At 42.5% G+C, this 24506-nt stretch overlaps 1 protein-coding gene across 1 annotated transcript in view; it reads right to left on the bottom strand.

Moving 5' to 3' along the window:
• SLC7A11 (solute carrier family 7 member 11) overlaps positions 1 to 24506 on the bottom strand; it is a 418199-nt gene that overhangs the window by 90608 nt on the left and 303085 nt on the right. Inside the window, 3 exon segments of the mRNA XM_075348585.1 lie at positions 7181 to 7277; positions 11808 to 11911; positions 16142 to 16265. Of these exon segments, the coding sequence (XP_075204700.1) occupies positions 7181 to 7277; positions 11808 to 11911; positions 16142 to 16265 (325 nt within the window).

The raw sequence follows: 24506 nt of genomic DNA, 5'->3' as shown, positions 1-24506 counted from the left end.
ACTGGAGAGCTCTGGCCATTTTTCTAGGTTTGAAGCCCAAAAGGAGCAAGGCTCCAGTTGCACAGTCATGGCATCGATGTTCATTTGGAGATACTCCTGTATCATCCTCTCCAGCCGTTGACTATGTGTCAGACTTGTTGTCTCTGGTGGCCTTGCAAAAGAGGGTCTAAAAAAATTATGAAAAGATTCCATAAAATTGCTGTTACCGGCACCAGATACGGTCCTACTGGTACGGGTAGACTGTTGAAGATGACGAGACCGTCCCATGTTTGTCAAGTTACAACTGGGAGATTCACTCCCTGCACCTGCACGGTTGTTTGGTGGAAAAGCCGAGCTAAGATCTAGTAACAGCTTCTGCTGATACTCCTGCATACGTGCGTCCCTTTCTATGGCTGGAATTATGTCACAAAATTTGGACTTGTACCGGGGATCTAATAGTGTGGCAATCCAGTAGTCATCATCACTTCTAATTTTGACAATACGACTGTCATGTTGGAGGTAGTGCAACAAAAAGGCACTCATGTGTCTTGCGCAGCCATGCGGACCAAGTCCACGCTGTGTTTGTGGCATAGAGGTGCTACCCGTTCTTTCTTCCTCTGACATCTGACCCCAACCTCTTTCAACTGAAATTTGACCAAGGTCTCCCTCATCCGCTGAGTCTTCCATGTCCATGGACAGTTCGTCCTCCATTTCTTCATGTTCTCCTGCACCTTGCTCAACATTTCGCCTGCTACTATGCGCCCTTGTCGATCCCTGTCCCCCTTGGTCCCATGCCTGCTGCGTTGGTGATGATGAACGTCTGGACCTTGGTGATGTTGTTGTCCCTTGCGCATATGAATCCTCCTGTAGTTCCTCCCCTTCATGTTGTCCCACCCCCTGACTCCGAATAGTGTTTAGCGTGTGCTCCAGCATGTAAATGACTGGAATCGTCATGCTGATAATGGCATTGTCAGCGCTAAACATATTCGTCGCCATGTCGAAACTGTGCAGAAGGGTGCATAGGTCCTTGATCTGAGACCACTCCATCAGGGTGATCTGCCCCACCTCTGCATCTCGTTGGCCCAGGCTATACGTCATGACGTATTGCACCAGGGCTCTGCGGTGCTGCCACAGTCGCTGTAACATGTGGAGAGTTGAATTCCAGCGTGTCGCCACATCGCATTTCAGGCGATGAACCGGCAGGCCGAAAGACTTCTGGAGCGATGCAAGTCGCTCAGCTGCGGCGCTTGAACGGCGGAAGTGAGCAGACAGTTTTCGTGCCCTGTTCAGAAGGCCATCTAGGCCGGGATAGTGTGTTAAAAATTGCTGCACGACAAGGTTCAACACGTGAGCCATACAAGGTACGTGTGTCACCTTGCCCAGGTGAAGGGCCGCACCCAGGTTTGCAGCATTGTCGCACACGGCCTTACCAGGCTGCAGGTTGAGTGGAGACATCCATTTATTAAACTCGGACCGCAGAGCTGACCACAACTCCTCAGCTGTGTGACTCTTATTACCAAGACATGTCAAGCTAAAGACCGCCTGATGCCGTTGCGCTCTGCTGCCAGCATAGTAATGAGGGGTGCGTGATTCCTTCTGCGCAGTGAGAACGCTGGTGGCCTGACCAGGCAGGCTTGGGGCGGAGGTGGAGGACCCAGATGAGGTGGAGGATGCAGAAGCAGTGGCGGAACTTGGACAGACAGAGGATTGACACACAAGTCGTGGGGACGGCAAGACTTGTGCAGCAGACCCTTCACCATCTATCACCATAGTTACCCAGTGCCCAGTCAGCGACATGTAACGTCCCTGTCCATGCTTACTGGTCCAAGTATCGGTGGTGAAATGCACCCGTTCACACACAGAGTTTCTCAAGGAAGCGGTGATGTTGTGTGCGACATGCTGGTGTAGCGCGGGCACACCTTTCTTAGAGAAGTAGTGGCGACTAGGCATCTGGTACTGGGGCACAGCGACAGACATAAGGTCTCTAAAATCCTGTGTGCCCACTAGGCGGAAAGGCAGCATTTCGGTAGCCAACAGCTTACAGAGGGATAGAGTCAACCTCTTAGCTTTGTCATGGGTCGGAGGAAGTGGCCTTTTATTTGACCACATCTGAGGGACAGAGATCTGGCTGCTGTGTGTAGACGGTATTGAGTAGGGTGTCCCTGGGAAAATGCAGGTTTGTGAGGAAAGTGCAGGCGGAGACATGATGTTGCCTTCATCCAACGTTGGTGCTATCGATGTCTGAGAGAGCTGTACACACTCACTTGTTTCCCCTTCCAAACCAACTGACGACCTTACAAGCAAACTGCCTGTTGCGGTTACAGTGGTGGAAGTTTTGCGTGGAAAAACATGTGTGACAGCTGTCCCCACAGTCCTAGAAGATGAAGAGCGCGCGGATGCACTGGAAGGGGCGGGCGGTGGATGGTTCGCTCCGCTAGGCCGCATTGCAGCACGGTGAGCTTCCCACCGGGACTTATGATATTTAGTCATGTGACGATTCATGGAAGAAGTTGTCAAACTGCTGAGGTTTTGACCTCTACTAACAGAATCATGAAAAATGTTACATATCACATGAGTTGGGCGATCTTTTTCGATGTGAAAAAAGGACCAGGCTAGGCAAGGCTTAGAGGCCATGCGACCTGTTGATCCACCCCGAATAATGCTCATAGGCAGAGTGGTGGCTGAGGATGCAGTTGTAGACGTGCTACCAGTGCTCCGACTCTGTCCAGGAAGGCGCAAGGTAACTTCGTCATCGGTTGCATCCTCCTCCACCGCCTCTGTTGACCTCCTCGAGTGCCTGACTGGGGGTTGACAGTAGGTGGGATCTAGAACGTCATCATCAATTGTTGTGTTTGCACTCCCCTCCCCCTCAGACCGAGCCTCTTCTTGCCCTGACCGAATATTTAAGTTGTCATCCCAATCGGGTATCTGCGTCTCATCTTCATCAGTATGTTCCTCATTGTCTATAACCACAGGTGTTACAGTTTGTGACAAAGGGTCAACATTATGCTCAGAAACCTGGTCCTCATGGCCTGAATCAGAGTCACAAAGGTTCTGGGCATCACTGCAGACCATTTCCTGTTCTGTACTCACTGTAGCTTGGGAGCAGACCTCTGATTCCCAGGCTATAGTGTGACTGAACAGCTCTGCAGACTCAGCCATCTCAGTTCCACCATACTGTGCAGGGCTGATGGAGACTTCAGAGCTGGGAGAAATCAAGTGTGATTGGGATGACAACTCAGAGGACTGGTGTTTTTTGGATGCGGTACTTGAAGTGGCTGAGAGGGCACTTGTTGGACCACTTGAGATCCATTCAAGCATTTTCCTTTTTTGCCCATCATCTACCTTTGTTCCTCTTGTTCGTGTCCGTAAAAAAGGGAGCACATCGGATTGTCCACAATAAGTAGTAGACATCTTACTTTTGCTAGTAGATGGTCTATCTGCAGCAGATGATAATGGAGCTTTGCCACCTTCCCCACTGACAAAACCTTTTTTGCCTTTTCCACCACGCCTCTTCCCCTTTCCACCAGCATCTGTCATTTTGCCACTCATGTTGATTGCGACAAGATTGTGGACTGAAAATGTGGTAGTAAAAATTGAGAGGTGGTGAAGATTGCAGTGGTGGTCTAGCTTTATTAACAGCAGAATAATAAAGAATAAATATCCCTGACAATGTAACTTAGTTATAATTAGTTGGAGTGTGCAACGCAGGCAGACGTGCTGCAAATGTCTTGGCACTAGTGGGACTAAAGTAAAGTCCAATAGCCACGTATAGGATGCCACTAGGTACACTGAGTGTTTGCTAGTATAATGGCTTAGTTATAATTAGTTGGAGTGTGCAACGCAGGCAGATGCGCTCTGCAAATGTCTTGGCACTAGTGGGACTATAGCAAAGTCCAATAGCCACGTATAGGATGCCACTAGGTACACTAAGTGTTTGCTAGTATAATGGCTTAGTTGTAATTAGTTGGAGTGTGCAACGCAGGCAGATGCGCTCTGCAAATGTCTTGGCACTAGTGGGACTATAGCAAAGTCCAATAGCCACGTATAGGATGCCACTAGGTACACTGAGTGTGTGCTAGTATAATGGCTTAGTTATAATTAGTTGGAGTGTGCAACGCAGGCAGATGCGCTCTGCAAATGTCTTGGCACTAGTGGGACTATAGCAAAGTCCAATAGCCACGTATAGGATGCCACTAGGTACACTAAGTGTTTGCTAGTATAATGGCTTAGTTATAATTAGTTGGAGTGTGCAACGCAGGCAGATGCGCTCTGCAAATGTCTTGGCACTAGTGGGACTATAGCAAAGTCCAATAGCCACGTATAGGATGCCACTAGGTACACTGAGTGTTTGCTAGTATAATGGCTTAGTTATAATTAGTTGGAGTGTGCAACGCAGGCAGATGCGCTCTGCAAATGTCTTGGCACTAGTGGGACTATAGCAAAGTCCAATAGCCACGTATAGGATGCCACTAGGTACACTGAGTGTGTGCTAGTATAATGGCTTAGTTATAATTAGTTGGAGTGTGCAACGCAGGCAGATGCGTTCTGCAAATGTCTTGGCACTAGTGGGACTAAAGCAAAGTCCAATAGCCACGTATAGGATGCCACTAGGTACACTAAGTGTGTGCTAGTATAATGGCTTAGTTATAATTAGTTGGAGTGTGCAACGCAGGCAGATGCGCTCTGCAAATGTCTTGGCACTAGTGGGACTATAGCAAAGTCCAATAGCCACGTATAGGATGCCACTAGGTACACTGAGTGTGTGCTAGTATAATGGCTTAGTTATAATTAGTTGGAGTGTGCAACGCAGGCAGATGCGTTCTGCAAATGTCTTGGCACTAGTGGGACTAAAGCAAATTCCAATAGCCACGTATAGGATGCCACTAGGTACACTTTGTGTTTGCTAGTATAATGGCTTAGTTATAATTAGTTGGAGTGTGCAACGCAGGCAGATGCGCTCTGCAAATGTCTTGGCACTAGTGGGACTATAGCAAAGTCCAATAGCCACGTATAGGATGCCACTAGGTACACTGAGTGTGTGCTAGTATAATGGCTTAGTTATAATTAGTTGGAGTGTGCAACGCAGGCAGATGCGCTCTGCAAATGTCTTGGCACTAGTGGGACTATAGCAAAGTCCAATAGCCACGTATAGGATGCCACTAGGTACACTGAGTGTGTGCTAGTATAATGGCTTAGTTATAATTAGTTGGAGTGTGCAACGCAGGCAGATGCGTTCTGCAAATGTCTTGGCACTAGTGGGACTAAAGCAAAGTCCAATAGCCACGTATAGGATGCCACTAGGTACACTAAGTGTGTGCTAGTATAATGGCTTAGTTATAATTAGTTGGAGTGTGCAACGCAGGCAGATGCGCTCTGCAAATGTCTTGGCACTAGTGGGACTATAGCAAAGTCCAATAGCCACGTATAGGATGCCACTAGGTACACTGAGTGTGTGCTAGTATAATGGCTTAGTTATAATTAGTTGGAGTGTGCAACGCAGGCAGATGCGTTCTGCAAATGTCTTGGCACTAGTGGGACTAAAGCAAAGTCCAATAGCCACGTATAGGATGCCACTAGGTACACTAAGTGTTTGCTAGTATAATGGCTTAGTTATAATTAGTTGGAGTGTGCAACGCAGGCAGATGCGCTCTGCAAATGTCTTGGCACTAGTGGGACTATAGCAAAGTCCAATAGCCACATATAGGATGCCACTAGGTACACTGAGTGTTTGCTAGTATAATGGCTTAGTTATAATTAGTTGGAGTGTGCAACGCAGGCAGATGCGCTCTGCAAATGTCTTGGCACTAGTGGGACTATAGCAAAGTCCAATAGCCACGTATAGGATGCCACTAGGTACACTGAGTGTTTGCTAGTATAATGGCTTAGTTATAATTAGTTGGAGTGTGCAACGCAGGCAGATGCGCTCTGCAAATGTCTTGGCACTAGTGGGACTATAGCAAAGTCCAATAGCCACGTATAGGATGCCACTAGGTACACTGAGTGTTTGCTAGTATAATGGCTTAGTTATAATTAGTTGGAGTGTGCAACGCAGGCAGATGCGCTCTGCAAATGTCTTGGCACTAGTGGGACTATAGCAAAGTCCAATAGCCACGTATAGGATGCCACTAGGTACACTGAGTGTTTGCTAGTATAATGGCTTAGTTATAATTAGTTGTAGTGTGCAATGCAGGCAGACGTGCTCTGCAAATGTCTTTGCACTAGTGGGACTATAGCAAAGTCCAATAGCCACAGATAGGATGCCACTAGGTACACTGAGTGTTTGCTAGTATAATGGCTTAGTTATGAGTTGGAGTGTGCAGAGGACAAGAGGGTACAGTGGCAGGATTGTGGTGCTCTGGGTAGAGGAATGGAAGCCTGCCTTTCTATTCCCTCCTAATGGGGAAATGCAGGGAGGAAATCCCTGACCTTGGCTGCACAGACGCTGGCGCTGTTTTCAGGACCTGTCACCTTAACTCTGACCCTGCCGGTTTGAGCCCTTAAAAGGACTGCTATAAAGTGCTCTCCCTATGCTGTCTAACGCTGTGTATGCAGCGCATACAGCTGTATCAGCGATAGGACTCAAGACGGAGCTGCGACAGTGATGTCTGACACCAAAGACGCAGAAGGCAGATAATGGCGTCCGTGAAGAAAATGTCCGGGTTTATAATGCAGGGACATGTGACATGCAGATCCTATCACACATGCCGTTGCTTCTCTGGCTCAAAGTCCACTTAGCTGTGTGTGTGTCTGTGATTGGCTGACATGCTGGCCCGCCCCACAAGACGCGCGCGCTTAGGGAAGGAAGACAAGAAAAAAAAAAAAAATGGCGATCGCCATTATAGAAACAGCAGTGATCTGAAGGCGCTGTTCACGCACACTATACACTGAAATGTGATAATAGTTTGATTCACAGAGTAACTTACACTATTACAGCAGAAACCAAGCTATGATTTAGCTGTTTTTTGGCTGCTAGAACCGTTCTCGAACGTTTCTAGAACTATCGAGCTTTTGCAAAAAGCTCGAGTTCTAGTTCGATCTAGAACATGCCCCAAAATCACTCGAGCCTAGAACTGGAGAACCACGAACCACGAACCGCGCTCAACTCTAATTAGGAGGACATAAAATGTATAAATTACCAGCAAAAAAACACAATAACTAATCACTGTTAAAAATGCCATAAAATATGATCATAGCTTACCAATACAATGACAGCTGGCAAAGGTGTATGCTTGTGGACATGAATCATAGAAAGGATCTCTGGAAGGTGACCCTCTCGAGAGGCAACGTAAAACATCCTGATGGAATAAGCGCAAATGTTACAAATAGTAGTTGAGATACATTTTTTTTTGTTTTGTTTTTCACACACACACATATATATATATATATACATATATATATATATATATATATATATATATATATATATATATATACTGTATAAATATATACACTTTTACTTAATATATTTATGTGTCGAAACTGTTTACTTATGTGAAAGAACTACTAATAATAATGCTGAGGCCTTACCAGATTTCACAATACAAACTGCAGACACCATTGAATGCTTTTCTAAAGCCAGCTTTACACCTTACAATTAGGTGTGCAATCTCGTATGCGATGTGACATGCCCAGGTCGCATATGCGATTTAATGAGATCGCACGTAGGTCGTTCATTTGCTGTCGCACGTGCGTTAGTAGTCTATGTTAAATTGATCAATTTTGTGTGCGATCCTTTAGATCATGTGTTCTGTGACGTATGCATTGGGCACCCTTTTTTTTTTTTTTATTTATTGACTTGCCAAGCATGTGTAATGTGTAGGGATGCGTTTTTACTATGTCATCTGCCATTCAGCTCTGCTACATGGCCGCTAACAGCAGACACAGACAGCCATGTAGCAGGGCTAAATGGCAGATGACAGCAGACACAGAAAGAGCCGCATGATCTGAATGAACTCGGGTTAACTTCACCCGACTTCATTGTCATGCTACGGCTCTGTCTGTGTCGCGTCCTGATTAGCGGTCACCCGTGAAGGACTCACCGGTGACCGCTAAACTCCTGAGTAACTGAATTGAGCAGCCCTCTCTCATATACTCACCGATCCCCGATCACCGGCGTGGCACTGCACGGCATTTACACTGCTCCAGCGGCTTTTACTATTTTGAAAAAGCCGGCTGCTCATTAAATAATCTCATATTCCCTGCTTTTCCCGCCCACCGGCGCCTATGATTGGTTGCAGTGAGACACGCCCCCACGCTGAGTGACAGGTGTCTCACTGCACCCAATCACAGCAGCCGGTGGGCGTGTCTATACTGTGCAGTGAAATAAATAATTAAAAAAAAAGGCGTGTGGTCCCCCCCAATTTTATAACCAGCCAGATAAAGCCATATGGCTGAAGGCTGGTATTCTCAGGATGCGGAGCTCCACGTTATGGGGAGCCCCCCAGCCTAACAATATCAGCCAGCAGCCGCCCAGAATTGTCGCATACATTAGATGCGACAGTTCTGGGACTGTACCCGGCTCTTCCCGATTTGCCTTGGTGCGTTGGCAAATCGGGGTAATAAGGAGTTATTGGCAGCCCATAGCTGCCAATAACTCCTAGATTAATCATGTCAGGCGTCTAACCGAGATACCTTCCATGATTAATCTGTAAGTTACAGTAAATAAACGCACACACCCGAAAAAATCCTTTATTAAAAATAAAAAACACAAACATATACCCTCGTTCACCACTTTAATAAGCCCGAAAAATCCCTCAATGTCCGGCGTAATCCAGGATGGTCCAGCGTCGCTTCCAGCTCTGCTGCATGAAAGTGACCAGAGCTGCAGAATACACTGCCGCTCCTGTCAGCTCTACGCAGCAACTGAGGTGAGTAGCGCGATCAGCTGAGCTGTCACTGAGGTTACCCATGGCCACTGCTGTATCCATTGACAGCGGGTAACCTCAGTGACAGCTCAGCTGATCGCGCTATTCCCTTCATTAGCTACGTGGAGCTGACAAGAGCGGCGGTGTATTCTGCAGCTCCGTTCACCTCCATGAAGCAGAGCTGGAAGCGACGCTGGACCATCTTGGATTATGCCGGACATGGAGGGCTTTTTCGGGCTTATTAAAGTGGTGAACCAGGGTATATGTTTGTGTTTTTTATTTCTAATAAAGGATTTTTTCGGGTGTGAGTGTTTATTTACTGTCACTTACAGATTAATCATGCAAGGTATCTCGGGGAGACGCCTGACACGATTAATCTAGGAGTTATTGGCAGCTATGGGCTGCCAATAACTCCTTATTACCCCGATTTGCCAACGCACCAGGGCAAATCGGGAAGAGCCGGGTACAGTCCCAGAACTGTCGCATCTAATGTATGCAGCAATTCTGGGCAGCTGCTGGCTGATATTGTTAGGCTGGGGGGCTCCCTATAATGTGGAGCTCCCGATCCTGAGAATACCAGCCTTCAGCCGTATGGCTTTATCTGTCTGGTTTTAAAATTGGGGGGGCCGCACGCCTTTTTTTTAATTATTTAATTATTTATTTCACTGCACAGTATAGACACGCCCACCGGCTGCTGTGATTGGGTGCAGTGAGACACCTGTCACTCAGCGTGGGGGGCGTGTCTGACTGCAACCAATCATAGGCACCGGTGGGCGGGGAAAGCAGGGAATACGAGATTGTTTAATGAGCGGCCGGCTTTTTCAAAATAGTAAAAGCCGCCGGAGCAGTGTGAATGCCGTGCAGCGCCGCGCCGGTGATCGGGGATCGGTGAGTATGAGAGAGGGGGTAAGAGGGATAGACTGACATGGACAGAGAGAGAGGGACAGAGATATTGACCGACTGACAGAGATTAGTGAATGACAGACATTGTGAGGCTCTTCAGAACGCAGCTTTTCAGCTGCGCTCTGAAGCGGACCTTTTTTAAGCTGCGGTGCAGAGCACACACCTGCGCACATAGCCTCAGACATCAAAATCGTATGAGGGATGTCACACGTTTCAATTGACTAGGTTCATACAACAAAACTTCCAATGTATGAGGAATAAACGACGTATATGCGATCACCGTATTTGCGTTCAATCTTGATCGCACGTAGGTGTCACACGCAAATACGTCACGAACGATGCTGGATGTGCATCACTTACAACTTGACCCCGACGACGGATTGTGAGATATATTGAAGCGTGTAAAGCGGGCTTTAGACTTGATGAGACTGGTGCACTTCCTTTGAAAATCTATTACAGAATCGCTATAAAATTCTAATAAGAAAATGTGCATTTTATGATGAGTCCATCTAAAGGGTGAGAAGGCTCGTAAGTACAAGTTTATTAACCTTTTTGTCCACCCTCCTAGCCTACCAGTCGCTGCAGCTTGTACTAAGCAGTGTGAGATCTCAGTAGTAGCAGCAAGGAAGACAGCTGCAGGGATTGACTACAAATGTATATATACAATTATATAGCGAGAGTGATTGGTTTAAAGAAATTACACCAGTCTCATCACGTCTAAAAGATCTATCTAGACTTTTGGGGTTTGTATTGTAAATTCTGGTGACAGATCTACTTTAAACTCAGGAAGCAGAAAACTAGACCTTGCAAACAGAAGATTTACATGGTTGCCAATTGTAGCATAGTGTTGCAATCTGTTGGATAGATTTTCCCCATCTTGGTAGATATACGTGACAATTTTTAAACTTCCTTAAAGGGCTTGTTTCACACGATTAAGTAGGTAAAATAGTAAAGTGTCTGTAAAAACAAATATGCCTGTAAAAACAATCAACTATGTGTTTTACCTCTTAAAAATCTTTTTCTTTGTTCTCAAGAATGGAGGATTTGTAATCAAACAGGTACCATTCACCTCTTTAAGTCTGACAGAGTTGGATGATTTCTTAGGCAAGGAGTATACTCTAGGAAGCTTTTGGTATACAGCTTGAAAGCTCAGCCATGATTCTGGCCAAATTGCTGGTTTTGACCATCTTCAGGATCACTGTGGTCCTCCAATACTAAGGAGGCAAAGCTGAAAGCTTCAAACATGGGAGATTGCACAGATTAGGCCAGCAGCACTACCATGTGGCTGGCCTGGACTATCAGGAGTGCACCACCCCCGACAAACCGGAAGCCGAGATATAGAGGAGTGGTGTACTCTCGATGAAAGACATTAGACTATCAATTTAAATTAGACCAATATTTTGTGCAAAAATGTCGGCAGAATTTATGGCATTTTAAGCCACAGCTTTCAGTAAACATGACCCAATTTTCTAGACAATTTTCAAAACTGTCTAGTGAAGAGTTTAAACACTATGAATCCAGCGTGGTATGCACATCAGGTTTGTTATGTAAATCTAATAGGTACAAGGCAGTTTCAAGGGTTAATTTTCATAAAATGTATTCCAAAATAGTTTTAAACATGTGACGTTTCAGCCACTAGGTGGCCTTCATCAGACAACTGGTATCATAAACTGGCCAAAATTGGAGTGTCAAGGCAACTGCATCCACCGCTATCACGCAGCATAGCGGTGGATACCGTTGCATTGACACTCCAATTTTGGCCAGTTTATGATACCAGATGTCTGATGCAGGCTACCTAGTGGCTGAAACGTCACATGTTTAAAGCTATTTTGGAATAAATTATATGAAAATTAACCCTTGAGAGTGCCTTCTACCTATTTGATTGACTTACGGTTTGGAAACCAACAAGTGCAACTCGATATACCTCCACTATATTGTCTGTGCCTTATCCTTTTACATGTTATGTAAAGCTAGCCATGAATCTGTCGTATTTAGTATAGTGTATGCCCCTTTGTGTTGGGAAAATAATGGTAAGTTAGCATTTCTTATATTTCTTACCTGGAAACTGCAAAAACTCCACCATTCATTGAACCAAAGCAAGATAAAGCAACAAAAATGGGGACTGCCAGAGAAATGTTTCCCAGGAGACGTTCTGCATATGTCTGAAAAGAAATGAAGAAACTTCCTTTTAATTTGAACTTATCTTACTAATGGTTATTATACAAAATATCAGTACAGATCACATCTGTGCCTACTGTTAGTCCACGTCCTATATACCTGGCACCTTCTTGAGTCGAACAAAAAGATCAATATGTATCTGCATCTCCGGACTATTAGGATTAGGCTACGTATATGTTTGATCATATCCTTACCGACATCCCATGTCATAGAGCTGAAGTATTTGGGATATATTTTTTAAGTTAGTAAGTCAGCTTTCTAGGTATGGCATTATAGACCTAAATTGTGATTTATAAGACATTTAATGTTTTTATATGATACACAAGGTATCAGGAAATGTTTTGTAAAGCAAAATAAATATTCAAATTCAATTATTTGTATTTACTTTCCCATTGCAGAATTGTCTGGAGCCTTTGCAATCTGCCCTTTCCCATACAATGGGTGCAGTTGTGTGAAGGCGGTGAGGGGACCTGCCTCTGAAATATAATCACTATGTCATTTATTTCAACTCTTTCTGTGTATAGCAAAGGTCTTATTTCTTGATAAATAATTCTATGTTTCTATTTAAAATGTAAAGGTCAGGATTCATAAATGATAGTTGCATTTTAGAATTATTTACTTTTTTATAAAAGAAAAATCTCTAAATGTATTACTGTAGTGGTATAGCAAGTCAATGATATATGGTATATATGGTCCTGTTATAGTGACACCCCATCTGACTTGCAGCATTATTGCCCTGCCGATCAGCTACTGTGTGCTGTTCAGAGGTCATAAAATAGGCTGTTTAGGCAGATCACATTCATTATGTGCACAGCACAATCACTAGTACATCGTTCTGTATGCATACGATTAAAATTGTTCTCGGTAGGACATGAATTGTAGTGTTGAGAGCGATAATATTTTAATGAGTAATTAATAGGGCTGATCGAATACCTCAAATATTAGGCTTCGCGAATATCCGACTAATATGTCACCGCTATGCGAATATTCGATGCGCAATGTAAGTCTATGGGAAGCCCGAATTGTTCTGAATGGTTGTTATTCAGGTTAACCATAGACTTAAATTTTGCATCGAATATTCGCGAATAGTCGAATAGCGGTCAACTATTCGGCAAATATTCGCGAAGCCGAGTATTTGAGGTATTCGATCACCCCTAGTAATTAAGCTTCTTTTTTATTTCAGTAAAAGAGCTACTAAAGATCCACAGTTACATAGGTTGGAAAAAGACCTAGGTCCATCTAGTTCAACCTTCCTCCACCAATTATACATTTTATCACTAAATCATTTATAACCAACAATGTTGTGTGCACTGAGGAAATCATCCAGCCCTTTTTTTAAAGCTGTTATAGTATCTGCCATTACTACCTCTTGTGGTAGGGCATTCTACAGTCTGACTGCTCTAACTGTAAAGAACCCTTTCCTATTTAGCTGCCGGAATCGCTTTTCTTCCACTCGCAGTGAGTGCCCCTGGTCCTTAGTATTGTTTTTGGAAGGAATAAGTCATGTGCCAGTCCTTTATATTGACCACACATGTATTTATACATATAAATGAGATCTCCTCTGAGGCGTCTTTTGGAGAGTGAGCCTCTCTGCTTCCCTCTCCTTTACCGAGTCAGGGGAAGTATTTGTGTATAATGTCTGAGCATAGGGAATGAAATGAGAAGTAAAGAAGCTAAGATTTACTGATGTAAAGATTTTACCAGATTTGCATTTCAAATCAGATGCTAAGCATGAAAAAAATAAGAAAGCAGAATAATGTAATACAGTATGTTACATAGATTAATAAAATTACAAACATTGCTGAAAAAATTAAATACAAAATAGGTTAGTTACATTTAAAAGGGAACCAACCATCAGGTTCTTCATATATACTGTAAAGTAAAGCCAGTGCTATACTGGTGCTTGGATGCTAAATGTAAGCATACCTTTTGTTATGAGATTGGAGGTTTAAGGCTATGTTCACACACTGCATGTTTCCTAACCACAAAGATGTAGCGTTTTTGGCTCCAAAAAACGGACAAAAATGCACCCACGGCAAAAACGCATGCTTTTCACATGTTTTTGCCCAATGTGTTTTTTTCAGTCAAATCTATTGACTGGAAGGGATCAAAAACGCTGAAAAAAAGCAAAAAGAATTGACATGCTGCATCTTCAAAAATGCAGCCAAAAAAAGATGCCCAGTGTAGACAGCAAAATAGAAATCTCATAGACTTTGCTGGGTGAAGGAAATACATGCATTTAGGTGCATCTTCTAAAATTTAGGTGTGTCTTCTAAAATGCACCAAAAATGCAGTAAAAGATGTATGAACATAGCCTTATTTGAGAAATATGTGCAAGTAAAGTTCCAGCAATGTATTGCTATTTCATTGATAGCAGCTCCAGAATATCTAATACGTGGGTCAGGTTTTGCTATCTATTCCCGCCCCTGTCTGCTGCCTGGCCTCTGTAGATGCTAGACTGTATGGGCTCCTTCCAGGTATGAGTCATTTCTGACACGTGATAGGCGCGTGTTTGAAATGCAGCCCATACACTCTAGCATTTACAGAGGCCAGGCAGCAGACTGGGGCGGGAATAGATTTCAAGACCCGACCCACATATTCCCTTCCTGTTGCATCTGTCAATCAAATAGCAGAGCATTGCTGGAACTTTACTTGCACATATTTCTGAAATAAAACATCCAATCTCTGAATAAAAGCTATGCTCACATTCAGCATCCTAGCACTAGTATAGCACTGGCTTTACTTTATATATGAAAATCCTGATGGTTGGTTCCCTTTAAGTAAAGAAAAAGATTATTTCATCTAACAAATGAGAATTTTGCTCATTCATTGTATAATCGACTCCCTTTTTCTACTGTACTAATATTGTGAAATGAGCACTCCTTGGAAGGTTTGTTCTCGATAATCATGTAGTATAAATGCACCTTTAACAGGATGCCTGGTAGTTCTGTAATGATGCCCTGTTCTTTGGATGGGACATCTTTATCAAATCAGTGGAGGTGGAATACCCGGCTTTCCTGACGATCACTTATTCCATTAGTCAGCAGCTGCATGTTATTAGTGGCAGAGTTGTACAGCTCTGTCCACTGGTCACGGCCTGGTACTGCCTCTGCAGCCATTATACAGTTGATGGAGCTGGGCTGTTCTGCTATAGAACTGATTACATTTGTCAGGTGCCAGCCCCGGGAACAGCTGTTGGCTGAGGAGCTGGATTTTGCACTTCCACCCACAATCTGATATTGATTACCATCCTAAGGATAGGCTGTCAATATAAAAGTACTAGACGACACCTCTAGAGCTCATCTCATGGATTATTTTGAAACACAAGTGGATACACAATAATAGAGAAGTATCAAGGGGACAAACTTCTGGCTTTGGTTAAAAAAGTCAAAAGTTTCAATAAAATTTAAAGAGTATGTTAAAAAAAAGATAGATTTCTTGGCAGACCACATTCAAGCTATCGTGAGTTTCAAGGGTGCAGTAGATATGACTAAATTAAATTATTTATCCAAAATGAAGGGAGGAGTATCATAAAGGTGTCATAAAGGTGTCAGTAAATGCAAGACAACTACACCTCTAATTCCAAACTAGTTATGAAATAACATCACCAATACACCATAAATAATTGCACTATTAACCCTTTAATTAAGGCAAGAAAAAAAGCTGTGCTCAGCTCTGCCCTTTATTGAAAAAGTATGAATTTTTATGGGGTTGTCCAAAACTTTAACATTTATGACCTACCCTTAAGATAAGTCATCAATGTCTGATCGGTGAGGGTTTTATACCCTGCACCCCTGTTGGCCGGAACTACTCATTTGTGGAGCTGCACTGCTCCATCGAAGAAATAGTGGCCACAGCAAGGTACTGCACATCCGCCCCTTATTTTTGCAAACAGGGGGCGCATATTCTTTACCTAATCATAGCCTCAGTACAGTTGATGGCACTGTGCAGCTCTGCAAGTGTGTAGTTCAAGCCAGTGGTGACATTGGGAAATACTGATCAGCGGGTGTACCAGGTAACACACCTTTACCGATCATACACTGATTACCTATCCTGACGATTGGTCATCAATGTTAAAGACCCATACAACCTCTTTAACACTAGAAGTCCCAGGAATTTTGAGCTCCATAGGGTTCCAATGGTAGAAATGTTAAACGACCCCTCTCTGGGGTTAAGACTCAAAGTGCCTAGACAAAACCAACAAAGCTTCTTACCACTGCAACTGCGCTGGAAAGGACCAGCTCTTCCGCTGTAATGGCTGTATAGTAGGCCACGTTGGTTAAGACATATCCAACTGTTACAATCACCATTGATATGCAGATTGCAAGAGGTATATTTCTGAAGAAGAAAACAAGAAAGATTGCATTCATAGCATTACATTCTGATTTTTTATATCTATAGATGGCAAATGTATATTTTTTTATTATTATAATAATATATATTTATAGAGCACCATTGATTCCATGGTGCTGTACATAAGAAGATAAACTATATGATTCTTCCTATCATATAACAGATATTAAAGGGGAACATTAACCCTTTATTTTTAATTTAAAACCTAATTCCACCTAAATCTCCCCATTTACTCATTTGAATCAATATATTGCTCTTTGCACAATGTTTCTATTCTTTTCTACCTATCAGGTTAATTCATCCCTAGTTCTAACACATATTCAAACAGCTTTACTGAGAACTGGGAGCCATTTTCTTATAATTGCTCCCAGCTTCATGGGTGCAGTGTCCTTGTTCTTTACTCTCACAGGGTGCTATATGTTTTATCATATGGGGTCACATTAGTCAGGCCTGTTTAGGAGGCCATAACACTAGATTCAAGGTTCAACAATAATTGAATGAATAAACGTCCGGGCAATGATCGTTACACAAATGCAGTTGGAGACATTTTAGACCGTAATGACCTTTACCAATGTTCAATCTGGCAACATTTTTTCAAAGAAACAAAAATTGTTGACAGAAGACTATCACATAAAGTTTAAACACTCACTTCACAAGAACTTTTTTTTTTGCTATTTAGCTCAGATTTATGTTGATTGTTACTACTCAACATTCTGATATATGGTGCTCATAAATGATATTATGAATATACTATATATGTGTCACGACCGTGCTATTCCTGTATTAGATAGTTATATTATCCTGTGGTATAATTACCCCCTTTATTACATCAAAATAATTAAACTAATGAAGGTCACAGTTCAAGGTCACAGTTCTCATAAATATACTTTTAATTTTAGCAAGCTAATAATAAACCAATTATTTTGAACACTTCTGAGATAATTATCTTAAATAATGAAAACACAATGAACGTTTAATGAAGTATTAAGGTAATCAGTGGTGATCTTCTTTTTGTTGATTTTTGTTGATTTTTTTCTCTTCTCAACAGAAGTGGAAGTGCAAGTATTAAAAAAATGTTTTGATTTTGCTAGTGATGATGTTCATGCTAGTGATGAGCGAGCACTACCATGCTCAGGGGCTCAGTACTCATAACAATGAGTTGGATGCTTGGACGGGCTCAACTCATCTACTGAGTGTAATGGAGGTCAATGGGAGACACAAGCATTTTTCCAGAAGATTTGCTCGAGTTCCTAATTTGCTTCCATTATACTAGGTAGATGAGTGGAGCCCATCAGACCATCAAACGTCCGGTTACAAGTACCGAATAAAGTCCAAAATGACGTGCACACAGATGGGGATGATGAGGTGCAGGTAGATGTGTAAAAAAGACCAAGTCCAAGTAATAGAGAATCACTGAACACTCAAAATTTGCTGCAAATACTATGTCTGATTTTTAAGGAAAATTTGTGAACAAAAATAACCGTCTCTGAAGTTTCAGCCTTAGCGTCCTTGATCATAGGGTTGCTATCACAAGTAGTCCTAAAGTAAGGATTTTGAGAGTGACATATATGGAATGCTGACCTTCCTATAGTAGAAATTATGTCAGGGGAGAAGTCATATAAATGAATATATCCTGTATGCTGATGATGTGAGGCACTCCCGTGCCTATCCTGGCTCCTATCGGAGTACCGAGAGTACCGAGCACCCAAGCATGCTAGTGCTTGCTCATCACTAGTTTTAATGTCAAATGGGCAGCCAAACCTAAAATCACTATTTCTCATCCATCAAATCTCTAGATCTTGGACTCGTTTGATGTGGGACAAAGTGGGGAGTGGGACATTGACATTAACTGCAAGCGAGGTTTGGCATGTACAGAATGTGTTTGTGCACTTATTGAGTATTTACAGCACATTTTCTTGTGTAGGCAGAATTGAATTATAAAATACTTGTGTTTTTGATGGGTTGCTATACAAAATTCTGAAAGAACTGACATGCTGCAGATTTGAAAATCTTCGAGTAAAAAATAAGCCACATGTGCGCTAGATTCCTGAAATCTGATCAACTTTTCCGCTACTGTAAACGGCAACTGTTGAAAAATGTGACTAAAAAATGCAGCACATTAACAAGCCATATATGTCACTTTATAGCTGAATGTTATTTGGGGCGGTGGTTGGGAGAGGAGTAAAACTGTGTAGCACATGTGCATATATAATTGTACAGTTAGGTCCAGAAATATTTGGACAGTGACACAATTTTCGCGAGTTGGGCTCTGCATGCCACCACATTGGATTTGAAATGAAACCTCTACAACAGAATTCAAGTCCAGATTGTAACGTTTAATTTGAAGGCTTGAACAAAAATATCTGATAGAAATTGTAGGAATTGTCACATTTCTTTACAAACACTCCACATTTTAGGAGATCAAAAGTAATTGGACAAATAAACCAAACCCAAACAAAATATTTTTATTTTCAATATTTTGTTGCAAATCCTTTGGAGGCAATCACTGCCTTAGGTATGGAACCCATGGACATCACCAAATGCTGGGTTTCCTCCTTCTTAATGCTTTGCCAGGCCTTTACAGCCACAGCCTTCAGGTCTTGCTTGTTTGTGGGTCTTTCCGTCTTAAGTCTGGATTTGAGCAAGTGAAATGCATGCTCAATTGGGTTAAGATCTGGTGATTGACTTGGCCATTGCAGAATGTTCCACTTTTTTGCACTCATGAACTCCTGGGTAGCTTTGGCTGTATACTTGGGGTCATTGTCCATCTGTACTATGAAGCGCCGTCCGATGAACTTTGCGGCATTTGGCTGAATCTGGGCTGAAAGTATATCCCGGTACACTTCAGAATTCATCCAGCTACTCTTGTCTGCTGTTATGTCATCAATAAACACAAGTGACCCAGTGCCATTGAAAGCCATGCATGCCCATGCCATCACGTTGCCTCTACCATGTTTTACAGAGAATGTGGTGTGCCTTGGATCATGTGCCGTTCCCTTTCTTCTCCAAACTTTTTTCTTCCCATCATTCTGGTACAGGTTGATCTTTGTCTCATCTGTCCATAGAATACTTTTCCAGAACTGAGCTGGCTTCATGAGGTGTTTTTCAGCAAATTTAACTCTGGCCTGTCTATTTTTGGAATTGATGAATGGTTTGCATCTAGATGTGAACCCTTTGTATTTACTTTCATGGAGTCTTCTCTTTACTGTTGACTTAGAGACAGATACACCTACTTCACTGAGAGTGTTCTGGACTTCAGTTGATGTTGTGAACGGGTTCTTCTTCACCAAAGAAAGTATGCGGCGATCATCCACCACTGTTGTCATCCGTGGACGCCCAGGCCTTTTTGAGTTCCCAAGCTCACCAGTCAATTCCTTTTTTCTCAGAATGTACCCGACTGTTGATTTTGCTACTTCAAGCATGTCTGCTACCTCTCTGATGGATTTTTTCTTTTTTTTAAGCCTCAGGATGTTCTGCTTCACCTCAATTGAGAGTTCCTTAGACCGCATGTTGTCTGGTCACAGCAACAGCTTCCAAATGCCAAACCACACACCTGTAATCAAGCCCAGACCTTTTAACTACTTCATTGATTACAGGTTAACGAGGGAGACGCCTTCAGAGTTAATTGCAGCCCTTAAAGTCCCTTGTCCAATTACTTTTGGTCCCTTTAAAAAGAGGAGGCTATGTATTACAGAGCTATGATTCCTAAACCCTTTCTCCGATTTGGATGTGAAAACTCTCATATTGCAGCTGGGAGTGTGCACTTTCAGCCCATATTATATATATAATTGTATTTCTGAACATGTTTTTGTAAACAGCTAAAATAACAAAACTTGTGTCACTGTCCAAATATTTCTGGACCTAACTGTATATGTGTGTGTGACGGGGTCCTTCTCCGATATCGCACAATCAACAGAGTGAGGGATGATTGAACAATCCAAAGAATATTTATTCCATGCAATCCAGAATGTCCATCAAATAATGCACCATATAGCTGGTAAAATAGTCCAGTAATGGGATAAATGTCCCAGAGATGATCTCAATCCTCCAGCAGTCCTTTTCCAGGGAAATTGGGGTATCTCAACAGCTCTCTGGGGTGCTGCCTGTAGCTGCAGCTTCTCCCCCAGAGGATCAATCTTAAGCTGGTGTCACACATAACGACGACGACAACGACGTCGCTGCAACGTCACCATATTCTGTGACGTTGCAGCGACCTCAACAGCGACGTCGCTGTGTGTGACACATAACAACGATCAGACCCCTGCTGCGAAATCGTTGCTCGCTCCTGAATGCTCGAAGTCATTTTTTGATCGCTGCTATCCCGCTGCGCCATGCTGATAAGCTGATAATCCTTGTGTTTGACACCGCAGCAGCGACGCTACGCTACGTCTGAAACCACACAACGACCATCGACGTCGCTATGATCGCTGCTCCGTCGCTGCTTTTTCTAACATGTTTGACAGCTTACTAACGATCATCTATGGTCGCTGCTACGTCACAGAATATGGTGACGTTGCAGCGACGTCGTTGTCGTCGTTATGTGTGACACCAGCTTTACTCCTTCTCCCTTCTCTTGCCCAGACAGACTGAATAATCTCCTGTTAAACAAAGAGTTTGGTGAAGAGAATCCAGACCCCCCTTCCCCAAACCTAGGGAAAGAAACACTGTAGGGGGTAAGTCCCAGTAGTGGAGAGCTGGGGAGTAAACAATGGACAGTCAAGAAATGTGGGCTTAACAAAAAAAAGCAAATGGTAACTGAGCTAAGTTAATTAACTTGCAGACAAGATAAGAAATACATAGAATGAATGGAGCAAGGCTCCTAAAATATTAAGCTACACAAAATTAGAAACAGCCCTTCATATACCACCATCACTGTGTGTTTTCTTCGTGTGTGAGCCCATTTGTAACAGTAGAGTTTTGAAGTGGTGTGTCTATGTACATACATAACCTTGATAGTGCTAAAGTTTCAACATGGAATAAAACAGAACATATAATAGTAAAATAAACCCCATCAAAAACAACTCACAGGAAGGGACTTCTTCCGGACACTTATATGACATTTAAAATGCTGATGCAATGTTTTTCCCCTTTGTCAAACCTACTTTCAATAAAATTGCTCTCGGGAGATGAGATTAATTAAATAATACTTTTGTGCTAAATAACATTTTATTTTTAATAATGTCTTTTTTAACAGAAGTGCTGAAAACACAAAGAATAAAATAGGAAAGTGTGAAACCATTAAGACAGATACAGTACAGAAAGCTGTTAAGCTGCTGACCTTTGTTATTACATGAAAACTTGATTTACCTTTCCTGACTGCAAGCTATACGCACCCTGAGGAAGAACGACCATTTTCCCGGCTACTTATCAACAATCACTTCCTATGAAAATGGGAATCTGAAGACAATAATGAAATGCCATTTTCTAAGTACAAAGTATTTGCCAGCTGTGCTTTTGTCCTGAATACTGACAGGTAACAGTAACCCCTGCTAATGTGGAAAGCTTCAGCCAGGCGCAGAAGTGGGGTTTCTCTGCAAATTAATATAACTATCTACAAAAAAATAACAATACTACAATAGAGGTTACCGTTTTTTTCCCTTTTGTCATCTAAAGTACAATATTTATGTAGTATTTTAAACTAGTCATGGAATATAGGAATAAAGAGGAGTATATTCTTGCAGTTTCCCAGGTTTATGCCATTAATGTCTATTTTGGGAATACAGCATTAATTGGGGGGGACTATTTAATCTTGGGGAAAACCATTTCGGATTGTGTGATAGAGATCCATAACTTGCACACTAAAGGGTGCTTTACACGCTGCGACATCTCTAGCGTTTGCTAGCGATGTCGCGAGCGATAGCACCCGCCCCCGTCGTTGGTGCAATAAGTGGTAATTACTGCCGTAGTGAACATTATTGCTACGGCAGCGTCACACGCACATACCTGTTTTGCAACGTTGCTGGAGACACCAAACAATCCCTCCTTCAAGGATGAGGTGCGTTCGGCGTCACAGTAACGTCACAAAACAGCTGTCTAATAGAAGGGGAGGAGATAAGTGGCCGGGCCATGCTGCCCACCTCCTTCCTTATTCATTGCCGGTGGATACAGGTAAGGAGATGTTCGTCGCTCCTGCGGTGTCACACATAGTGATGTGAACGACGGGGGCGGGTTCTATCACTAGCGATGTCGCAGCGTGTAAAGCACCCTTTAAGGCTATGTTCACACAGTCTGTTTGTGCTGTGTTTATGCTGCTTTTTTTGGTAGCAAAATCTGATCTTTTGGCAGTTAAAAAGCTGCGTATTTACCTCTCCTTTTTGCTGCATTTTTGCCTTTTTTGCCTCATATTTAGCTGTATCATTTGTCTACAGAACATGTTTAAATAAAATTAGTTTCATTCACCAAAAAAGCAAAAAAAAGGCAGCAAAAAAGGCTGATGCATTTTTTCACTTCCTTTCAATGGTGAAAAAAAGCAGGAAAAATGCTGAAAGAATTGACATTCTGCTTTTTTCAAAAACGCAGCAAAAAAGCAATTGTTTGTCATTTCAGTTAGGAAAAAAAGCAGATGTGTGTCTTTGTGTGCATGAGATTTCTGGAATCTAATAGGTTTTGCTCATACTGCAAAAAGCAGCTTTTTATTAGCATGGATGTGCATAAAACCAATAAAAGAATGCAAAAAAGCAGAAAGAAATGGAGCAAAAATTGCCTATGTGAACATAGCCTAAGGTGAAAAAGGTCTAGTGATATTTTCAAGGAGCAAGCAGAAAGCTCCTGGATCTATTAGAAAGATTAATCAGATTTAGGCCGGACTTACACTTGCGAGTGATTTGCCGAGTTTCACATTACCTCACCTCGGCACGGCCGCACACTCCTAACAGGAGCGGGTTGGCTGCATGTATTTCTATGCAGCTGAGACGCTCCTGTCCAGAAAGTAGCAGTCCATGCTTGGGTGATGCAATGTGAGACTTGCTCAAGACACTCACAATTGTCCTTATACTGTGTAACTCCATTGAGTCCTGTGAGAAACTATTGTGTCATGTTCGGTTGAGTGTTTACGTGAACTGCCATCTATTACAGCTTAATAACGGAGCAGCTATCCATTGTACGATAAAGCTTTCGTGCTGCTGCTATGGTAAACGATAGGGCAAGCAATATGGTCATGGCTGTTTAACCCTCTTACATAATAGTGTTAGTAGTGTCCTCAGAAACTAAGTAGTTGACAGAGGAGTACCGCACAACCGTGTCGCAATTGTAAAGTGTCAAAGGTTGCTATAGCATATTCTAAGTCACTAACCACTTTAAAATTAGGACAAAGGCACATGGGGATATTCAAATAAATGGTCACAAAAGCTGTTCTACTAAAGAGACATAGAAAAGAAATGTATAAATGATATTTATAAACATATAACAACTATCACCATAAATTCCCAGCAAGATCGCTTATTGTACAGTACTACAGATAACAGATTAACAGATAACAGATTTCCCCAGCCCCTATGTGCTGACTCAGGTGGCGATAAATGAGGTACTGCATAGCAGATAAAGCAATTCCTTGGTACCCAGTTCAGCTGGAACACACCCATCACATTAAATTAACTCCATATGCTTTATATATCTGATACCACTTTCAACACCGTTTCAGAATTGTCCCTACATAATAGCTGTACTATAGACTGTCATGTCAATAAATCTGAAAAGCGTACAAACCCTTTCACACCAGGGGAATGATCTGTGAAAACAACAAGAAGGAACTGCTGCTCCTCTTCTCTGCTGAAAATTTTAACAAGTAGTAGGTAAATCTACGACATCAACCTTTTCCTAATTTTTAAATCTAATGTACATAATCCCCTTTTCTCATACAGATGATCTTTGGGATCACTTTCCCAGTCAAAACGCAATCACGGCTGGACCTTTGCTGGTCAGTGTCTCATTATAATATTTTACTATCGCTAAATTGGAAAAAGCAAAAAAAAATTGACTATGCCTCATGAAATATGGTGAGGTGAAAGACTTCTACCCTACGAGAGACAACAAGGTGCTAATCACTTTTTTAGGTGGATTGCCTATATCCCCTTATATGTGGAGGGTGTGGGGGGGGGGGTTCCATTGCTGGTGCAATGTCAAAGTGCAGGATCTGCATTTGGAGAAAGGAAAGCCAGAGATATACCCGTGCATCTTGAGGATTATGGTTTTAAGGAATATACATTTTATCACTTAAAAATCAACAGG

This window comes from Anomaloglossus baeobatrachus, chromosome 1, assembly GCF_048569485.1.
Source record: "Anomaloglossus baeobatrachus isolate aAnoBae1 chromosome 1, aAnoBae1.hap1, whole genome shotgun sequence".
NCBI lineage: Eukaryota > Metazoa > Chordata > Amphibia > Anura > Aromobatidae > Anomaloglossus > Anomaloglossus baeobatrachus.
The sequence above is the reverse complement of the archived record's forward strand: the minus strand, read 5'-3'. Positions and strand labels throughout refer to the sequence as shown.